The sequence below is a fragment of the Lissotriton helveticus genome, chromosome 5_1 (genome assembly GCF_964261635.1).
Source record: "Lissotriton helveticus chromosome 5_1, aLisHel1.1, whole genome shotgun sequence".
NCBI classification, from domain to species: Eukaryota; Metazoa; Chordata; class Amphibia; order Caudata; family Salamandridae; genus Lissotriton; species Lissotriton helveticus.
The window spans coordinates 1,824,118,207-1,824,138,312 of NC_136065.1; the positions used below are offsets into that span (position 1 = coordinate 1,824,118,207).

A 20,106-nucleotide genomic window follows, 5' to 3' on the forward strand; every position below is an offset into this window, starting at 1 on the left:
AATGAGCAGAAAACAGGACCCAACCAAGATAATTGGAACAGCCGCACTCAGCTGTTAAACAGATTCCGCAAGGAGGCCTGGCCTACTTGCGTATCTGTTCTAGTGTCTGAATCTAGACAGTAATGCCTGGTAAATGTATGGACAGACCTCAAGGTAGCCGCCTTACAAATCTCAGACACAGGCACATTTTTAAGAAAAGCCGTAGTAGCCGCTTTCCCTCTGGTGGAATGCGCCTCAGGAGAAAACCCTAGGGTCTTCTGTGCCAACTGATAAGCAAGCTTAATACAAGAAACTAGCCACCTTGAGATAGAACGTTTCGAGGCTGCATAACCTGGTCTGATCGATCCATAGTTGACAAATAACTGATCAGACTTACGTATAGTTTTGGACTTATCTAGATAAAATTTCAGAACTCTTTTCAGGTCCAAAGAAAGCAATGCCCTCTCAGCTGGCGTGGAGTGATTGGGAAAGAAGGTGGGCAAAGAGATGGTCTGGTTTACATGAAAATCTGATACCACCTTAGGAAGAAAAGAAGGATGTGTTCTCAACACTACCCTATTCAGGTGGAACACCGTGTAAGGCTCTTTGGAACAGAGAGCTTGAATTTCGCTCACCCTGCGAGCTGACGTGATCGCTACCAAGAAAGCAACCTTCCACGAAATATGCTGCAAAGTTGCTTTATGAATGGGTTCAAAAGGTGGACCCATTAATTTTGACAGCACCAGGTTCAACTCCCAGGGGGGTGACGGAGGTCGTACTGGGGGATAACCCTTTTTCAACCCCTATAGAAAATCCTTCACAGCATGTAACTGGAAAAAAGAAGGTTGGGAAGGTGAACGCCTATAAGCTGTTATAGCAGCCAAATGCACCTTAATAGAATTAAACTTCAACCCTGCTTTCGCCAGATACAATAAATAAGGAAGAATGACCTCTTCCTGACCCCTGACAGGGTGACAATTGTTCCTCATACACCACATATAGAAACGCTTCCACTTGCATGCATAAGAATGTCTTGTGGAAGGACGTCTTGCCTCTTAAGATGGACATGCAGTCTTGCGGTAGTCCTAGATGGCCATATTGTATGACCTCAGGAGCCATGCTGCCAAGCTCAGTGACGGAAGGTTGGGATGATAAATCCTCGCGTTCATCTTGGATAACAGGTCCGGCCTGCATGGCAGCTTCCTGTGTGGGGTCACTGACAGATGGAGAAGGTCTGTGTACCACCATTGTCTCGGCCAATCGGGTGCAATGAGGATCATCATTGTGCACAAGTTCGTCAGCTTGCTCACCACCTTCGGGTTCAGCGGAAGAGGTGGAAAGGAGTACACAAATTCCCCTGACCAGTCTATTAAAAGTGCATTCCCTTTCGATCCTGGGCGATAGAATCTTGAGGCAAAATCGCGGCTATGGTGTTTGTCGTCGTCCGCAAAGAGGTCTAGGGTGGGACGACTCCAAGACTGGAAGATGTCTTCGACTACCTCATCATTGAGAACCCAGTCTTCTCTGTCTTCGAAAGGCCGGCTTAGAGCATCCGCCATCACATTCTGTTCTCCTGGGAGGTGGACTGCTGTGACTGACAGATTGCGAGCCAGGAGCCAATGCCAGATGTTTTGGGCCTCCAGGGAAAGAGTCCGTGAGCGTGTTCCTCCCTGCTTGTTCAGGTAGTACATTGTGGTGGTGTGGTCAGTCTGTACCAACACTGACCAGTCCTGAATCGAGGAAAGGAACGCTTGAGGCCTAGGTGGATTGCCCTCTACTCCCAACATGTTGATGTGGTAAGTACGCTCTTTGGGGGACCACAGCCCTTGCATCTGGAGATGACCCATGTGTGCTCCCCATCCTTGCAAGGAGGCATCTGTGATTAACGTCTGGGCAGGATGAGGTTGATGGAACAGAATTCCGATCTGCATATTTTTCTTTTTCGTCCACCAAGGAATGAATGCTCACGCTGCGTCTGACAGTGTGATTTTGTCGTCCCAGCGTGCTGTCTGCTGGTCCCACTTGTGCTCCAGACCCTGCTGAAGAGGACGCATTTGCAGTCTGGCATTCGGGACCAGGAAAATGCAGGATGCCATCGACCCTAGCAGGGAGGCAATCTTTCGCACCTTTAGGTCCTTGCTGCGAAGCACCAGTTGACACTTCTGAGCTATGGAACACTGTCTCTCCTCCGAAGGAAACACTTTCTCTACTTCGGAGTCTAGCAGAGCTCCTAGGAAATGTATCTTCTGCGTAGGCTGTGAGATTGACTTGTTGAAGTTCACATGCAGCCCCAACCGGTGACAGAGGTGGATGCAGCTCTGAAATTGATTTCTTACACTGTCTGGGGAAGGACCTTTCAACAGCCAGTCGTCCAGGTACTGATACACGAAGACACCCCTGCGGCGTAGAGCGGCCGCTACCACTGCGACACACTTCGTGAACACTCGGGGTGCTGACTTCAACCAGAACGGGAGGACTTTGAACTGGTAGTGAGAGGTCCCCACCCGGAACCGAAGGAATCTTCTGTGATCGTGAGCTATCGGTACATGAAAGTATGCATCTTGTAGGTCCAGCGAACACATGCAATCTCCTCTCCGGAGATGTGGATATATTTGAGGAAGCACCAACATGCGAAACCTTTCTTTTTTGACGTACAGATTGAGTGTTCTCAAGTCCAGAATGGGTCTGTATTCTGCCTTCTGGCCCTTTTTTCAGACTAGAAAATACAGAGAATACACTCCTTTCCCCCTTTGAGAGATTGGCACACTCTCGATGGTTGACTTCTCGAGGAGGATTGCCACTTCTTTTTTCAGAAGATTCAGCTGATGACTTGCTGTTGGCATTGGAGGAACGGGTGGAAGCAGATGTTGGAAACGAAGACAGTATCCATTCTGAAGTGTAGCTAACACCCAGCGATCTTTTGTAATGGTATGCCACTCTTCAATATGATGTACGATGCTTCCCCCCACTGGAGTGGTTAACAGCACTGGGGGAAGGAAGAACTCATGGCTTGGATTGGGCTTTGTTGGAATTGTTGCCCATGCGCTGATTTCCACTGCCTCTGGAATTATGCCTGCCTCAAAATTGAGACTTCTGCTGCCCCTGTTGGTCCTGATCCTTCTGCCACTGAGGGGTTTGAACCCTCTGCTTGGAAGAGCCTTTATTGTAGGGGCGAAACCTCTATCGAAACTCTTTCTTCTTTTCAAGCCTCACGGCTTTAAGAGTGTTTAACTCTGCCTTCATCCGCTGCATCTCTTCATCAGTACTTGCCCCAAACAACTATGTTCCTGAAAAAGGTAAGTTCAAGATCCGGGACTGAGCTTCTGGTTTCAATACCGTTAGACGTAACCAGGAAGACCTTCTTGCGCACACTCCGAGAGCATAGCCATGCGCTGAGAGGGTCGCTCCATCCGCTGCAGTGCTGATGATTTGGTTGGAGACTTGGCTGCCCTCCAAGAAAATCTCCTCAAAGTCCTTCCGATCCTCTTGCGGACGTTTCTCGATGAACCGCTGAAGAGAATCCCACAGGGACCTATCATAGCGGCCCAGAAGCGCTTCCACATTCGACACTTTCAGGAGTGAGGCTGAGGTGTTGCAGACTCTTCTTCCCCATGAATCCTGCGATTTGCTCTCCTTATCAGGAGGCACTGTGAAGGATGAAGCTACGGCATGGGATTTTCTCGCAGCTGCGATGATGACCGAGTCTGGTGGCGGATCGGCCCTGAGGAAGAGCAGATCCTCCTCTGGCGAGCGGTACTTATTGAGGATCCTCGCTGGGGCAGCCTTTGTCGGTGGCATGAGGAAGACCCCCATAACCGGTTCTATAATCCCCGGACCCAAGGGTAGCAGAGGTTTGGGCGCAGACCTGTGATGCAAAGTCCCGAAAATGACTGAGGTTTTGGTCTGGTGAGTTGACATGGGAACTCCCAGCTTAAGAGCCCCTCTGCCCAAAATGTCTTGGAAGGTAAAGATGTCGTCCACTGGAGAAGTTCTCGATGGAGGACTGTCAGTCAAGGTCGGAGAATAATCCCTATGAGACAGACTAGGGGAAGGGGAAGAAGTCGGAGATCTACGTTCCCTTCTTCTGCTCCTAGACCTGGACCTCCTTATGCTGGAGCGCATCGGAGTGGGCGATCGATCTCTGGGCCTGGACACTGGTCTGTCTCGATCTGCTGCCAGCCTGGCCTCTGTTTCCTTGTCTGGCACCCAGTGATAAAAAGGTCTGTACCATCTTGGTGACAACCTTACAGAGGGCGACTTCTGAGTATCTCTCCTCACAGGAAGACTTGTTGGCGGAGGTGATCTCCTTCGTTCCTGTGGTGAACGGACAGGAGAATGTCTGGACCTTTCACTGTCCGAGGAATATATCACTACCTCTGGTGACCTATTCCGGTGAGAAGAGCGAGAGCCTGAAGAGGATGATGAAAGGCTCACTGGAGGAGAAATGTCTCTGTAAGGGCCCCCCACAGGGGGATCTTGAGCGACCCTGTGATGCCTGATCCGCTGGACCCCTCTTCCTTTTAGCCGGAAGGCTCCTGCTCCCATGAGAGTGCTCACTAGACCTGGAGCGTCTCTCTGAGGCCCCCTCTCTTTCTGCCGCCGACTGTGGGGATCTCTGCTGCGACGGCGGTCTGTGACCTGACGACGGAGATGGTAGACTCAACGTCGTAGTTTTCTGGGTCGACGTGCACCTGGGCAGTACAGGCCTCACCACCGTTGATGGGAGCTGCACCGAGGATAGTTGAACCTCCCCTTGCGGAGATCTATGGCTCGACGTCGAACGCCTCTGGGATTTTGATGGCGAGACTTGCCTCGACGTCGGACTTCGGTGTCAAGAAGTTGACGACATTCGACTCGACATAGAGTCGATGCTTTGAGCGCCGGTGGTGCGGTGTCAACGGAGACTGCCTCGACGTCAAGCGCCGGTGGTGAGGCGACGACGGAGTGTGTCTCGATGTCGAGCGCCGGTGGTGAGGCGTCAACGGAGACTGCCTCGACATTGAGCGCCGGTGATGAGGCGACGACAGAGTGTGTCTCGACGTCGAGCGCCGGTGGTGCGACGCCGACGGAGTATGCCTCGACGTCGAACGCTGTTGACTAGGCGTCGACGGAGGAAGCCTCGCCGTCGAAAGCCTGTGATGAGGTGTCGACGACGGCAGTCTCGTCGTTGAGCTCCTATGCGTCAATGGAGACCTCTCCCTCGACGCCGAACGTCGCCCGGTTGATGCCGGCGGAGGTACCTTGGATCTCGACGCTGAAGTCTTCGTCGTCGAAGGAAGATGACTCCTCCTCGGCACCGTCTTTGTCGCCGCTTCGACGCCGATCCCGACGCCGAAGGTGAACAAGTCAGGACTTCTCTCGACCTCGATCGTGTCCTTCGTTTTTTCTGCCTCTTATGAGACCTGCCTCTTTCAGAGAGGCCATAAATCCTTATCCTCTCTCTGTCCTTGAGGGTTCTCCTAGAAAGATTCTTGCAATGTTCACAAGAGTCTGCAGAGTGTGTCTCAGGGAGACAGAGGATACACACAGGGTGAGTATCAGTCCTGGCCTTCTTCCCACAGGAAGGGCAGGTGTCAAAAAGAGAAGGCATTTTGACAAAAATATTCCTTTTTTGAAGGTCAAAAAAGGCAGCACTAACACTCTAAGCCTAAAAGACGTCGATTGAAAGTAAAAATTGAGGCAAATCACAAAGTATTTTTGACAAAGTCAAAAAAGGAAGGAGCTGTTAAACCAGGGTCCCGACTGAAGGAGCCGGAAAGAACAACTGACCTAACTATCACCCCTGAGGCATGATGGGAAGCCAGGGGTCATGGCGCCAGTTTTATTTGTTGAAAATGGTTTCATTTTCTATGCTATTGCTTTACAATGCAGCCTATGGGCCAACAATGTCTATTTATTAGCAATTTTCAGAATGTTGGAGTGTTTTGCTCATTAAAACACAGAGTTCAAGGGCTATATGACCTAATGTGTTTTTTATTTTCATTTCTAATTCAGTGTATGTATGAGTATTTACATTGTTTAGCCTCAGTTTTGGGGCTGCATTGGTGTGCTAAAAAAGTATATATGTGCATACATATATGTGGAGCTATTTATATATGATTTACATATATATTTTTATATTATTTCCGGGGGTCTCCACACTTTGGCGGGAATATTCAGTGCTTATGACTATTGATGAGGATCCCCTGGAAGAGAACCTGAAGTATGCGCAACTTACTAGAGAAACTAAGTTTGCCTAGGACCTAGAAGCATGTTTGCCTCTTTCCAGAGGGAGAGAGAAAACCTGGTCTTGCAGGGGAAGCTCAGCTATGTCCCTGGTGTACACATCACTGAGAAGGTAGCAACTGCCATTGGATGTGAAGTGGGAGCAGACCACGGCCTTGTGGGGTCACCCGGTCTTCCACAATGTGGTTAACGTGGCAAATTGTGCGAGGAAGCTGAAGCCGGAACAATTTGACATCCAGCAACCTTGCATTGTGCTTAAAGGACTGGTGCTGCCCCTTTCCAACATGCAGTGTATCCTGTGAACGTCACAACCAATTCCAAAGTGTAAGACCAGCTCCACAGCCCAGAAGCTGCAAATGCTGACGACAAGTATTCACCCAACAAGCATTCACTTCTGTTCTCCTCATCAGCTAAGTAATGTTCTGGCACGCTGTCCTGAAACGCCAAAGACATAGACGGTGCACTCCTGACAAGTGCACCATCTAGTGCTGCAACAACCATGTCTCTGCAGAGCCAAAAAAACAAAGCCTAAACTTGAAAGAGAGACTGTTATGAACGAAAAAATGTTATCCTGTTAGGAATTTAAGCTTTTGCCAGTGTGCATCCTTTGGCTCAAAAACGATTTGAACTATGAATTGGCAATGTGGTAACTGGTTGTGAACTTGCACATTTGACTAACCTTTTCATGTGTCCAAATCTCTGAGAGTTTGCCATAGGGAGAGGAGGGGCAAAAGGGCACCATAGAGTGGGCGAGGTCACCACAGAGGATGTAGTGTTTGATCAAGAGCCCTTACATTGGATTCTATAGCCTATAGCTGCAACCCCACACCGTTCAAATTATGTACTATTTCTAGGCTTTCTGTTGAACCTAAAATAGTCCACTTTCAAATTCCATATTCAAAATTAGCATTTTGAGTTTAAACCGGAGTTAACTGTATTTTTAAGTAACGGACCCAGTTCAAGATGACTTTCACACATTCCCACTTTGAGTGTCAGATTGCAGGGTACAGAAAGGATGGTGAGAGGTAGGGCCAGGGACAGTGCTAGAAATTCCAACAGGAGCACCTCACCCACTCCATCCCTCTTGTGTGGGAGTTAGTGAAATGGTTGTCCTCTGTTCTCACTTTCAGTGCCTCTTCTTAGTCTGTCTTCTTTTGGAGTCAGTTGAATCGGAGTTCCTGGTGTCAGTGGGTCCATAAATACTGAATTTAGGGAAGTGAAGGATAGTAGCGAATGGGCTACTGGGTCACTACACCCCCTATATGATCACTTCCTGTGGGGAGTGGGCATAAGTCTGTCCCAGAGTTCCTAATTCCACCAAAACAAGATGGAGAACACTTTTCTCATAGAGCACATCAGGCAGTCCCACCTTAGGAGTGTTACAAGCCTGGGGGTGCAATAAGCCTACTTGCATAGCTAATTTCCCACCTGCCCTGGTGCCAAATAGGCCTCAGGGAAGGGGGGTGACATCTCCCAGGTCTGGAGGCAGCCAGGGTTGCATCTCAAAGGCAGCAGGGGGCTTTGAAGTATCTGGCCTTGTTGTGCTAAATCCCTAGCCATCCTGCTGGTGAAGGCTCTCACCTGCAGGGGGGCAGAAACAGGTTTGTGGTGGCAGGCTGGACGGTTCCAGTCAGCCAGCACTCTAAGAGGCTTGTAGGTTTTCAGCAGTCACCTCTAAGGTGCCTTCTGAATGCATGTTTTAATTAATCCACTACTGGCATCAGTAAGGATTTATTAAGACAAGGTGTTTGATACCAAAAACATAGGTTTCAATAAAGGCATCATGTAGCTGGGGAACTCATAATGACCAGTGGACAGTACGTATACTCAATATGGCTTCCCCCGCTCTCTTGTACTTTCTAGTAATTGAACTAGACAGCACATGGGTACATCTGCTCATACAGGTATGTCCTCACATGAAATATAATATATGCACCCTGCCTGAGGGCTATAAGGCCTGTTTTATGGGGTGACTTACATATATTGCATGCAATGTCTGTGAGCATGGCACACAGGGTATGTGCTATGTCATGTTTGTTTGCATAATTTCACACAGCCTGCAATGGCATTCTGCATGAGTTTGGTGGTGGGTCCCTTTTGGTGGCACAATGCATGCTGCAGCTCATAGGGACCCTCTTTAGTAACCAGGCCCTAGGTACCATTTACTAGGGACGTAAAGGCGCTAAAGTTCTTGCCATTTGGGGACAATTGAACAGTTACCTTGTTTTAGGGACAGAGCACTGACATTGGAGACCTGGTTTGCAGGAACCAAGTGCACCAAATTCCAGGCAAAACGTGGGGGGTGACCATGTCAAAAAAGGGCACTTTACTACTGAAAGGACATTAGTCCCATTGGCTTTTGACAGTTCCACTATGCCACTATGCTTGGTTCCTGAAAATCTACACACCACTGTGCCTTAAACAGCTTTTACCTTAAACCACCAGGAACACATCTCCATCAGTAAGCCAACTAATGTAAATTTTCGTGTAACACTGCGTTCATCAAGAACATTTATCCCTTCAACAAATCACCATCTCACCATCCTTTCCTCCTTTAAACACTCCTGCACCATGCAATCTGTTCTCTTGTCCACAGCTGTGCATCATGAACGATTACAATGCTCCCCTTTCTTTGACAATCTTGCAGGCCCAAGCAAAGGCAGAGGGTGTGATGAGTGTAACATCCCATTAACCTTTTTTTTCAGCAATCGCTCGTTTTTTTTGTTAAAAAAGGATTCCGTCAACACCTTTGCTGCGATCAGCCTTCAGCCATTTGCAACAGGGGATTGTCAAAAGCCCACCCTCTGCTGATGGCCAACCCACCACAGCTTGCCCTCTATGGTCAGCTTGTTGCCCTTCTTTTCCTCCTGCTGAAATGAACTTATAAGAGCACACAAATATGTTTTAGGCACTAAAGACTGTGCTAGATCGGACGTTGACAGCAGACTCTACGTTCATGGGCCCCAAGGGCCCATATTTTATAGAGTGAAAATCCAGGTTTTAAGGGCTTTCCTAAAATCAATGTGGCTTTTTAGACTGGTAACATGATGGTGGAGAGAGTTACACAGTTTAGTGATGGCCACCGAGAAGGCTCTACCTCCCTATCTCGCTTTCCAAAGTTTTGGGGACCACCACCAGATTTTGAGTTGCCTAAAGAAGTCTGGTCGGTACATACCAAAGAAACACTGGTCTGATTGCTCTAGGCCCTAAGCTATGTAAGGCTGTGTGTACAGTGCACAAGACCTTGAACATGATGCTTTTTTCCCCAATGGCAACCAGTGAAGCTTATTTAGTCCTGCCAAGATTGATATTAGATATCCCCAAATTTCAGTCAATCTCGCTACTGCTTTCTGGCAGTTTGTAACTAGGTCAGAGAGAGCTTATTAATGTTCAGAAAAAGTGTTTTGCAATAGTAAAGTTGTGAAGATATTATGGCTAGAACCACTACTTTGTGCGCTAATACTGGGATGTAAAGAAAAACTTTACGAAGGATCCTAATAATATTAGAGCATAAGGACTCTGGACGATTGACCTGCAGATCAAAAGCAAGAGTTTTGTCCATGATAAAGCCCAGATTTTTTGCTGAATTGGTAGGAATAGGCAATGATGGCAGCGTATCTAGTCACCAGTTGTTATTCCACACGGAGGGTTGACCGTAAAAAATGAAGACTTCTGTTTTGCCTGCTTTTAATTTTAGACAATTAGTACTCATCCAATTGGCAACTGTTTTCATGCACTTGTTTAATTTGGCAGACATACAAACTCGGTCATCTGTGATGGACACAATTATTTAAGTGTTATCAGCGTATGAGAGGGCCTGTAACTCAAATGATTGAATCAGTTCGCTAGTGGGGATAAATAGGATAAATATAGATTGAACAATGTTGGGCTCAGGGAAGATCCCTTAGGCACCCCCACATGGCAGAACAAAAAAGTCTGACTTGAATGGGTTATAGGTCAAAATCTGAGATCTCGCAGTAAAAAAAGATTAAAAAAAGTTTCAAGGCAAAGTCTTTTATACCTAGCTTTTATAGTCGATCTGTCTGAAGGGTCGGAGAGATGGTGTGAAGGGTTGCAGACAGATCCAATAGGATCACTGCCGCAGCCTGAACTGCATCAACAATAGATAGAACGCTGTCCACAGCTGAAACCAAGGCAGTTTCTGTGCCATGGCTCCTCCTGAATCCAAACTGAGAAGTGTCCAGTAACCCCTGTTCCTCAATATAGGACATGTGCAGAAAGTTTAGATGTTTTTCAAAAATCTTTGTGGGCATCGGGAGTAGCTAGAGAACCCCATCCTCTATAGACAGCTTACTGATCCCGCCCATGCCAGCTTGCCCTATGTTGCGAGCTTGCTGCTCCTACCCCCTCCTCCCTGCGCATTATTTCATTTTCCGTGTGCCTTTGCCTCCTCCCTTCTGACCTCCATGACCCGCTGTGCTGTCAGTGCCCTGCCTGCTTGCCCTGGCAAGGTCAGCTTGCTGTCCTGCCTCCCTCCCCTCTGCCCTCCATGTGGATGCCTCGGCCCCCGCTCTCCTGTTCTACATGGTCTGTTGTGCTGACACTACACCTCCCATCTATCCTGTGTAGTCAGTTTGCTGTTCCTGTCCCTTCTGTCCTAGTCTATGCCACTGCTTAAGTTGTTTCCCCAGGCCCCTGCCTCCCCTGTCCCAACCAATGCCAGTATCCTCTTTCCCTCTGCCCTACATGATCCATTGTGCTGCTACTGCACCTCCTGCCTACCCTTCTTGGCCAGACTGCTGACCTAGCCTTGCTCTCAGTGCCCTATGCTGTTCATGTGTATGACCCTCTCTCCTGATCTCCATGCTCCATTGTGCTGGAACTGCCCCTCCCATGTGCCCTGCTTGGTCAGCTTGCTGCCCCAAACACCCCAACCCCTTCCCCTGCCCTGCATTGTCTGTGTCAGTGCCCCCAACCCATTCCTCCTGCCCCCATGGTGCTTTGTGCTGTCAATGTCCCTCCCTCAACCCCTTCATGGTTTGTTGTCCTCCCACAGCGTCTCTCACCTGCCCTGTGTGTTGGGCTTGCTACTCCCGCAACAGCCCACGCCATTATATGTTCGGTCACTGCTCATCCCGCACATCAGATGTGGTTAGTTAGCAGCTAATGCCTTCAGTCCCTCTCTGCAACTCTCCAATGACTGAGTCAGTGTGTCTGAACCTTCCCTCCCCACAGTGTTCTAATAGAGCACTAACATTCTGTATTTATGACAAAAGTGTGGCACACCTGAAATAGTGGTTTTAGTGCCAGGATACCATTTTTGGTCACCGTGCGCTCTATAAATAAGCCTTACAATTACACATCATCCTGGCGACTTCTGGTGTGCCAAAAAAGGAAGCAGGGAACTCTGGGTGGTTCCCAAGTTTAGGTGAAGCACCCTACAACACAGGCATTTGAGCAGATTAAGAATGTTGTGGTTGTAGGAAAGTAGGATCTGCTTTTATGGTTACTCCCACTTTTTGCTTTGTGTAATGCTGCTTCTGACTAGTCTGGCTGGGATCCTGCTAATCAGGACCCCAGTCTCTGTGCTTTCTCCCCTAAATGGTAATGGTAAGTACTTAGGCACATCCCCGATTGGATACTGGGATACCCTCATCAGTCACTAGTATATGGTACGAAGGTACCCATAGCATAGGTACCCCCCAGAGGTCCCCCATAGGCATTCAAACTATCTCTACAGGCCTGCCATTGCAGCCTCTGTAAGCTGGTGCCAGCACCACTTACGAAAGATATAGGTTTACCTATATCTAAGGTCACTGCACCTATAACCTATAAGTCAACCCTAGAGCAGGCCTTTCAATCCTGAGAGCAGGGTGCTTGGTTTGAAGTGTGAGGGTGCTCCTGCATGAGCAGGACGCACCTATGATCTACGGAGTCCATTCTCCCGAGTTGTGAGACAGCCATATGACATAAAGAGGGGCACCGTGTCAATATGCGTTGACTATCTCAAAACTGGCTGCAACGAATCCCATCATGTTTGGTATCAAATATGTTGGCATCATATCCCCACACCGTACACGGTGTGGAAGGTATGATTCCAAGCACTGGAAAGGCCCTCCGTTAGGCCCTCAGTACCAGTCTTCCAGACCAGGACAGCAAGCCAGGGCTGCTGCCAGCCAGACAAGTTTCTTCCCTTCTGCTGCTGAGCCAAGCTCCGACAGGATAAGGCAGAACAATAGGTATCCTGTCACAGGGAGGTGTGGCCACCTTCCAGACAGCATTTAGTGTAACGGGGGAAGGGTGGGAGCGCTTGCCAGCGCCACATAGTCTGCGTGCAGGGCACACTTGGTGCCCTCCATGCATAGTCCAGTTCAAACCATTTCAAAGAGCCGTTGGCACCCACTCTGGCACGAAACTGGACACAGAACAGGGGAGTATCTTCCCCTTGTCCAGTCCCTCCTTTGGAAGAGACCTCAGAAACGTCCCAACCTTTCCTTAGGGAATTTAAGGACTTACCTGTGGCTGGGTCCTAAGATTCGTCGTCGGACAAGATTAATTTCCAACACCACTTCATCCTAAACCATCTGGGCACTCTGGACTTCGCCCTGGGCATCAAGGCTGAACTAGGAAGACTACTGCTGCTCCTGATCTCGTCGCCCTGCTTATCGGCTGCAGTGTCCGTGCTGCCTGTGCACTATACAAGAACCTTTCAAGGTGTGTGGGCATCCGAAACACCTGAAGGAATGTCCTTTGAAGTGAAGGAGTTACTTCCTTGCATCTGCAGGCACTGCAACTAAGCTGACCGGTTTGCTGATCCTGAGTTCCCCCGGACTTGAAAAGGCTCAGCGACTCAGGTGGTAGTTCTTCACATCCCTCGAGGCCTGCCCTGTCTCCTCACCAAGTTTGAGGCCAGTATCCCTCGTCGGAGTAGCAGAAAGCTAACCCCTGTGCACCGTGTCGACTTGCAGTTGCAAAGGCTTGTTGGCTCTTTCCACCAAGATCTTAAGGATACAAGTAGCTCCAACGTTAAGCATCTCCAATGACCAAGATCTTCCTCACCGCATCTCTTGCATTGTGGGCTTGCATTTTTGGTGAGTTGCTCGAGGTCCTCTCGTAACTCCAGTGCCTCTGGCCTGTGGGTCCTCTTGAGGGTCATCTTCGTATTCTTTGGGCTCCCCTGATTGCTAAGGGCCGGCCCGGACTCCCCTGTTTGTGGTGAGTCTCCTGGACCTTGCTGAGCAAGCCTTGGCAACTGCAACCAACGTGGAAGTGGAGAAAGGTGCAAAGGCTTGTTGGTGCTCCCCCTGGACACAGACCCCTCAACTCTCGAAATCAAACTTGGGACAGCTGGTGTATGTCTCCTGGTCTTCCACAGCTTCGGCTGGTCCACACAGCTGCAGTTCAATGGTCACCGTCTGCTTCCCTGCAGCGAGACATCAGTGGGCATTTGTCTTCCATGTCTCCAGGTCACTCCTAAGGAGGATAGACTATGACCCCTCTGTTTGCAGGTTCTTCACAGCTTGAATCCACCTTTGGGTTCCACTCGACACTTTCACCTTTCGCAGCAGCAGCATCTTTCTGAAGTCCTACACTGGAATTGACAGCGTTTTCCGACGCCCCTTCACATCTATGTACCCAGCTTCCCTGGGACAGGTATCCCGGTTCCTAAGGTATCCACGTATGGGGTGGCTCTCCAACCTTTTGTCTTCCACTGGGTTTCTTCAGGGTCCGCTGGGAAGGGTCCTTCTAAAAAATTGCGACAGCGACTTACCGATTGACTTGTCTGGTTTACGTGGTCGTGTTCCCACTTAACACACGTCCTCTTTGGAGCTCCTAGTTACTTACCACGGGTGGTTCCTTTGTTCGCCGACAATTCTACATCTTCTGGGCACAGTCTTGACTCGAGTCATGGTTTGCATTCCACTGATTTAGTATTTGGTTTGGTCCCTCCCTCCGGTGATCACTGTGCATTACGTGCAACTTACCTGTTTCTATTGAAAAGAATTGTGTACATAGTGTGCATCTCCAGCTAGGCGATACCTCTATGTGTTAGTGTTATACAATAAATACATATTTTTATAAATAGACTGTGTGGTTCTTTTTCACTTAATCTATATCAATAAGATTATGTTCTGGTAAAAAAAAGCTGCTTTACACTCCTTCTGGACTAAGACTGCTCTCCACAGCTACCACCATAAGGGTTGTCTGGATTGGTGCAGGGTTTCCACTTACATACGTGTGCAACATATACCAATCCAGCTTCTTACAGTGCTGTTGTAGGGTGCTTCATATATTTATTTATTTACTTTTATCGAGCCCACCTACTGCCCACAGCAAAAAGATTTCCTCCCCAGCAAAAAGTTCCCTCTCAAATTTCCTATATATATTTTGGCACAGACAATGGTAAAGCCAGCAGGTCTGGCTTTAATGTGCCAACGCATGTAAACACAGACATTCAGGCCTACCAGCTTTGTCGATGCTGAGAAAAAGAAGGAATAAAGGATAGCTTTCTGCAAAGAAATCATATAGAAGGTAACAGACAGAATTTGACAAACTTCGTAGCGACTGAGCGTACTTTTCAGGCTATGTTTTGTAAAAACAGTCCTTCATCGATTCCAACGGTAACACATTCTAGGAGAAGGAATGGTACCAAACAGACGAACATCTCCACTTCCAGATCCACACCGACCCCAGGACCACCCTCAGAGGCACCCTCATCTACAGGCCGCCAGGTACCCGCACTCAATTCAGCGATGACATCACGGACTTCGTCAGCCAACATGCCCTCGCCTCCGAGAACTACATTCTTCTAGGAGACCTCAACTACCACCTTGAAAACACACTTGACAGCAACACCACCACCCTTCTGGACAACCTGGCCAATCTCGGACTCAAACAACTTGTTGACACCCCCACTCACACAGCCGGACACACACTCGACCCTATCTTCACCTCCAGCGAGCACATCTCCTTCGATCGCACTACAGCTCTCCACTGGACGGATCACAGCTGTGTTCACTTCAGCTACAAAACCACCCTGACCCACAACCGTCCACAACCCATTCCCCAAAGAAACTGGAACAAAATCACCACCGACCAACTCCTCACATCACTCAACCAAAACCCTCCCACCCTAGCAAAGGACCCAGACCAAGCGGCCATCAACCTCAGGCATTGGATTACCCACAGTGCGGACGAATTAGCCCCCCTGAAAAAGCACCAGTTGAAATCAGCCAACAAAAAGGCTCCCTGGTTCAATGATGAACTTAAAAAATCCAAAAAGCTATGCCGCACCATGGAGAAGAATTGGAGAAAAAACCCTACCTCAGACAACATGGCCTCCCTCAAGACAGCCACCCGCAAACACCACCAACTAATTCTATCCGCCAAGAAATCAGCATTCAAGGATCGTCTCGTCAACAACTCTCATAACAGCAAGGAACTCTTCAATATCGTCAAAGAACTCACTAACCCCACCGCAGCATCCAACGACATCACTCCCTCCCAAGACCTCTGCGATGCGCTATCCTCCTTCTTCTACAACAAAATTGCCAACATCCACAACAGCTTCAAGAATATTCCCAGGGTTCAACCCGCCCCTCCCCCTTCAGATCCCGCCCCCCCAACCAACAACCTCAGCGCCTGGAACCCAATCACCACTGAAGACACCATCCGCCTCATGAACTCAATCCACTCTGGCTCGCCTTCTGACCCCACCACATCTTCAACAAAGCTGACTCCATCATCGCACCCCAACTCCGCGATGTCATCAACTGCTCTTTCAACTCTGCCACCTTTCCAGAAATCTGGAAGCAGGCCGAACTTAACGCCCTTCTGAAAAAACCTACAGCAGACCCCTCAGAACTGAAAAACTACCGACCCATATCCCTCCTCCCTTTCCCGGCCAAAGTCATTGAGAAAGCCGTCACCAGCCAACTCGCCGCCTTCTTGAATCCAACAACTCCCTTGATCCATCTCAATCCGGTTTTCGAGCCAAACACAGCACCGAAACCGCCCTCATCGCAGCGACCGACGACATCCGAGCACTCCTGGACAACGGAGAAACAGTGGCCCTCATCCTACTCGACCTATCCGCCGCTTTCGACACAGTCTGCCACAGCACCCTTATACAACGCCTCAGCAACATCGGCATCCAAGGAAAAGCCTTGGACTGGATCATCTCGTTCCTAGCTGGGAGAACTCAGAGAGTTCGACTTCCCCCATTCTACTCAGAGGCCACCGAAGTCATCTGCGGCGTACCTCAAGGATCCTCACTCAGTCCCACCCTCTTCAACGTCTACATGAGTCCTCTCGCCTCTATCGCGCGTCAACACAACCTCAACATCATCTCTTACGCCGACGACACCCAGTTAATCCTTTCCCTCACCAAAGACCCCAACACCGCCAAAACCAATCTTCACGAAGGCATGAAAGAAGTAGCCGAATGGATGAAACAGAGCCGCCTAAAACTCAACTCAGACAAAACGGAGGTGCTCATCCTAGGATCCTCCCCCTCAGCTTGGGACGACTCCTGGTGGCCCTCCGCTATGGGCACAGCACCCACACCCACAGACCATGCACGTAACCTTGTCTTCATTCTAGACTCCTCTCTCTCAATGTCCAGACAAGTCAACGCCGTATCGTCCTCCTGCTTCAACGTCCTTCGCATTCTCAAAAAGATCTTCCGCTGGATCCCCCTCGAGACAAGAAAGACTGTCACCCATGCACTGGTCACGAGTCGACTAGATTATGGCAACACACTCTACGCCGGAATTACAACAAAATTACAGAAAAAACTCCAGCGCATCCAAAACGCGTCAGCGAGACTCATATTAGACATCCCGCGTCAAGAGCACATCACCAGACACTTGAAAGACCTCCACTGGCTTCCCGTCAACAAAAGAATTACTTTCCGCCTTCTCACCCACGCACACAAGGCCCTTTATAATCTAGGACCCGAATGCCTCAACACTCGTCTGTCCTTCTACAATCCCACCTGCCAACTAAGATCATCCAATCAAGCCCTCGCCGCAGTCCCGCGCATCCGAAAATCCACCATGGGTGGCAGATCCTTCTCCTTCCTGGCTGCCAAGACCTGGAACTCACTCCCCACCCACCTCCGCCTTACTCAGAACCACATTTCCTTCAGAAAAGAACTGAAAACCTGGCTTTTCGACAAATAATGTACCCCTCCCTCTAGCGCCTTGAGACCCTCTGGGTGAGTAGTGCGCTATATAAATACCTGAACTTGAACTTGACGAAAATATGAGGTGAGATAGTAGTACTACTCTGGGTGGAGCCAACCCCAATCCATGAATATTTTAAATAACAGATAGCAGGTCATGTCAAACCAGACATAAAAAAGATGTTTTCTTGTTAGAGATGGTCATGCTACATTAAAAATACCACTGGTAAAGTTTTCTGCAGTCTATTTTGTTTGCAAAAAAACAGTCTCAGGCAATTTTGCATGCCACGAAACAAACACATTTTCAGAAGTTGGGAAAACAATGTAAAACAAACACTGAAAACAATAAACTAAGTATTTCATTTTGCTGTGATAGTGAAGTATTTTTTCAGTAAAGACTTGAATTGGTCTGGAAAGTGATTGTGTCTGTTGTTTGACCTTTTGAGTTGTCAGTTTCTGCCCCCCACACTACCTCCTTAGGAAGCCCTATGTACCCTGAGAGCCAAGCAGGCGAATCTAATCTTGCCGAGATGAAGGTTTAGGACAGGCCAGTAAACCTGGCATAGTACAAATGCTGGTATTATTTGATGTGGGTACACCTTTCAATAATAGGAGTCAACAGCACTATCATACAGCACAAGGTGACACAAAGCATGCCTTGTTTAGCTCACTACCCATATGTTCAGAAACACTTTCTGACCTGTGGGGTCTTTGAAGACAGCACAGGCATCGACATTGGAACGCACCAACGATTTCAGCATCACCGCCATGCTAGGGACTTTGTTTTTTGGGAGCTGCTTCAATGCTGCCTGTAAATAGGAGAAAAAAAAAAGAGGGACCATAGTAGGTTATGCACTGTTGTTCAAGAGAGCACAGTAGTGTACTATTAATACTAATGAACTACGAAAGTATCATAATTTTCTGAACATCTGCTGCACAGCACGTTGGTTCATCCTTTCCCTCTTGACCAAACATAGCATATGCTACAGAATAACAAGCTTTAGCAACGCCAATAGGTCTAGCCTATACAAAAGCTATTGGCATTGCCAATGTGGTTTTGCCTTGTTGTACACCAGTGTGACTGCTGTTCAGCGTGGCTAAACATTAGTGGAATGGACTGTCCTAGAGATGACCGTTGGGGGAGGGGGTGAGTAGAGTGTCGTAGAGATGAGGAGGGGAGTAATGGGTCATAGAGATCAGTAGCGGGGAGTAGAGTGTCAGAGGTGAGTAGCGGGGAATAGAGTGTCGTAGAGATGAGTAGGGGGAGTAGTGTTGTGGAGATGAGTTGGGGAGAGTAGCGTTGAGGAGATGAGTAGGGGAGAGTAGTGTTGTAGAGATGAGTAGGGGGAGTGGAGTAGAGAGTTGTAGAGATGAGTAGGGGGAGTAGAGTGTCAGATGAGTAGAGTTCAGTGGCAGGAGAGTGGAGAGGCGTATGGTGGAATGAAATGTATTGAGGTTGTGGAATGGATTGGAGTATATTGGATTGGAGTAGAGGGGGTTCAATTGAGTGGGTGGACTGGATGGTGTGGATTAGAATTGGGTGATGTGGATTGGATTGGGATTGACTGGATTGAATTAGAGTAGGGTGGATTAGATTGGAGTGAAGGTGATGGATTGACTGTACTGGAGGGGCGTGGGGTAGACTGGTTCGGAGTGGGGCGTATTGGAGGGGGTGGATTGGAGTGGGGTAGATTGGAGTATGGTGGGGTGCATTGGACAACAGTGTGGAGCGAGATGGATTAGATTGCAGTTGGTAGACTGGAGTGGGGCAGACTGTTTTTGATCAGAGTGGAGGAGATTGGGGTGGATAGGAAGCACTGGAGTGTGGGGGAATGGAGTAGATTGGGTTGGGATGAGTGGGGTGGATTGAATTGGTCTGGGGTGGAGTAAGTGGAGCAGTGTGGTGTGGTGTATTGGAGTGGGGTGGATTGGGGTGTACTGCATGATTATACGTTAAAGCATCATTTCAGAGACTACACATAAGAAACAATGCCACTTTGCAATAAAATAATCCTCATCTTTTGAGAACAGCCCTCACAAGCAAAAACAAAAAAGCACTGCTTGCTGGCAAGAAATTTTGTGAGAGGGGTTTCAGAAAAGGGCTTTAAGCCCGACCCCTCAATTCCATTGGCTGGCATAACCGTTTATGCTAAACAGTGGCCTGCCATTTGAAATGAGGGTTTTTTGTAGCGCCTCCGATCCGACTGGGTCGCCTGCTTTGCTGCAAAGCACTTTCTTATCTTTATGGGGCCATGTGTTTCCACTTCACGCTAATTAGAAACACATCGCCCCGTAAAGCTAAGAGATCGATGCTTGTTTTATATATCGCGTATTTTGCCCGAGGACAGACAGCGCGATGTAAACAAGCGTCTGCAATGCGCGAGAGCTTATTATTATTTCCTATTTTCTTGAATTACTCAGTATTTTAATGGCTGGCCCCTGCCCGCCAATCCGTCGCATCTCCTGTTTCTCATGTCATTTCTTGGTTTTTTGATTGACGGGATCCCATAGAAGCCTTTTTGTTCTTTTTATTTTTTAACCTTTAGCGAATGTATGCAGCATGTGGTCAATTTCCCCTGTCCATTCCTAACCCCTTTACAAACAGCACAGGAGAAGGACACGACACACATAGTCAGCCATGACTGCTCTAAGCGAGCCGCCACCACCCATCCGAGGACTCACTCAGCTGGAAGAATGGCCCTCCATGAGCCTTTCTGGCCGGGGGCCGCCAGCGAACACCTGAGCCAGCTGCAGCA

The 20,106-nt window shown here is 48.6% G+C and overlaps 1 protein-coding gene across 2 annotated transcripts in view; it reads right to left on the bottom strand.

Moving 5' to 3' along the window:
* HROB (homologous recombination factor with OB-fold) overlaps nt 1–20,106 on the bottom strand; it is a 153,357-nt gene that overhangs the window by 66,798 nt on the left and 66,453 nt on the right. For both annotated transcript variants that reach the window (XM_078645201.1, XM_078645202.1), the window contains exon 6: nt 18,051–18,159. In XM_078645201.1, coding sequence (XP_078501327.1) covers nt 18,051–18,159 — 109 coding nt within the window. The remainder of the gene's footprint in view (nt 1–18,050; nt 18,160–20,106) is intronic.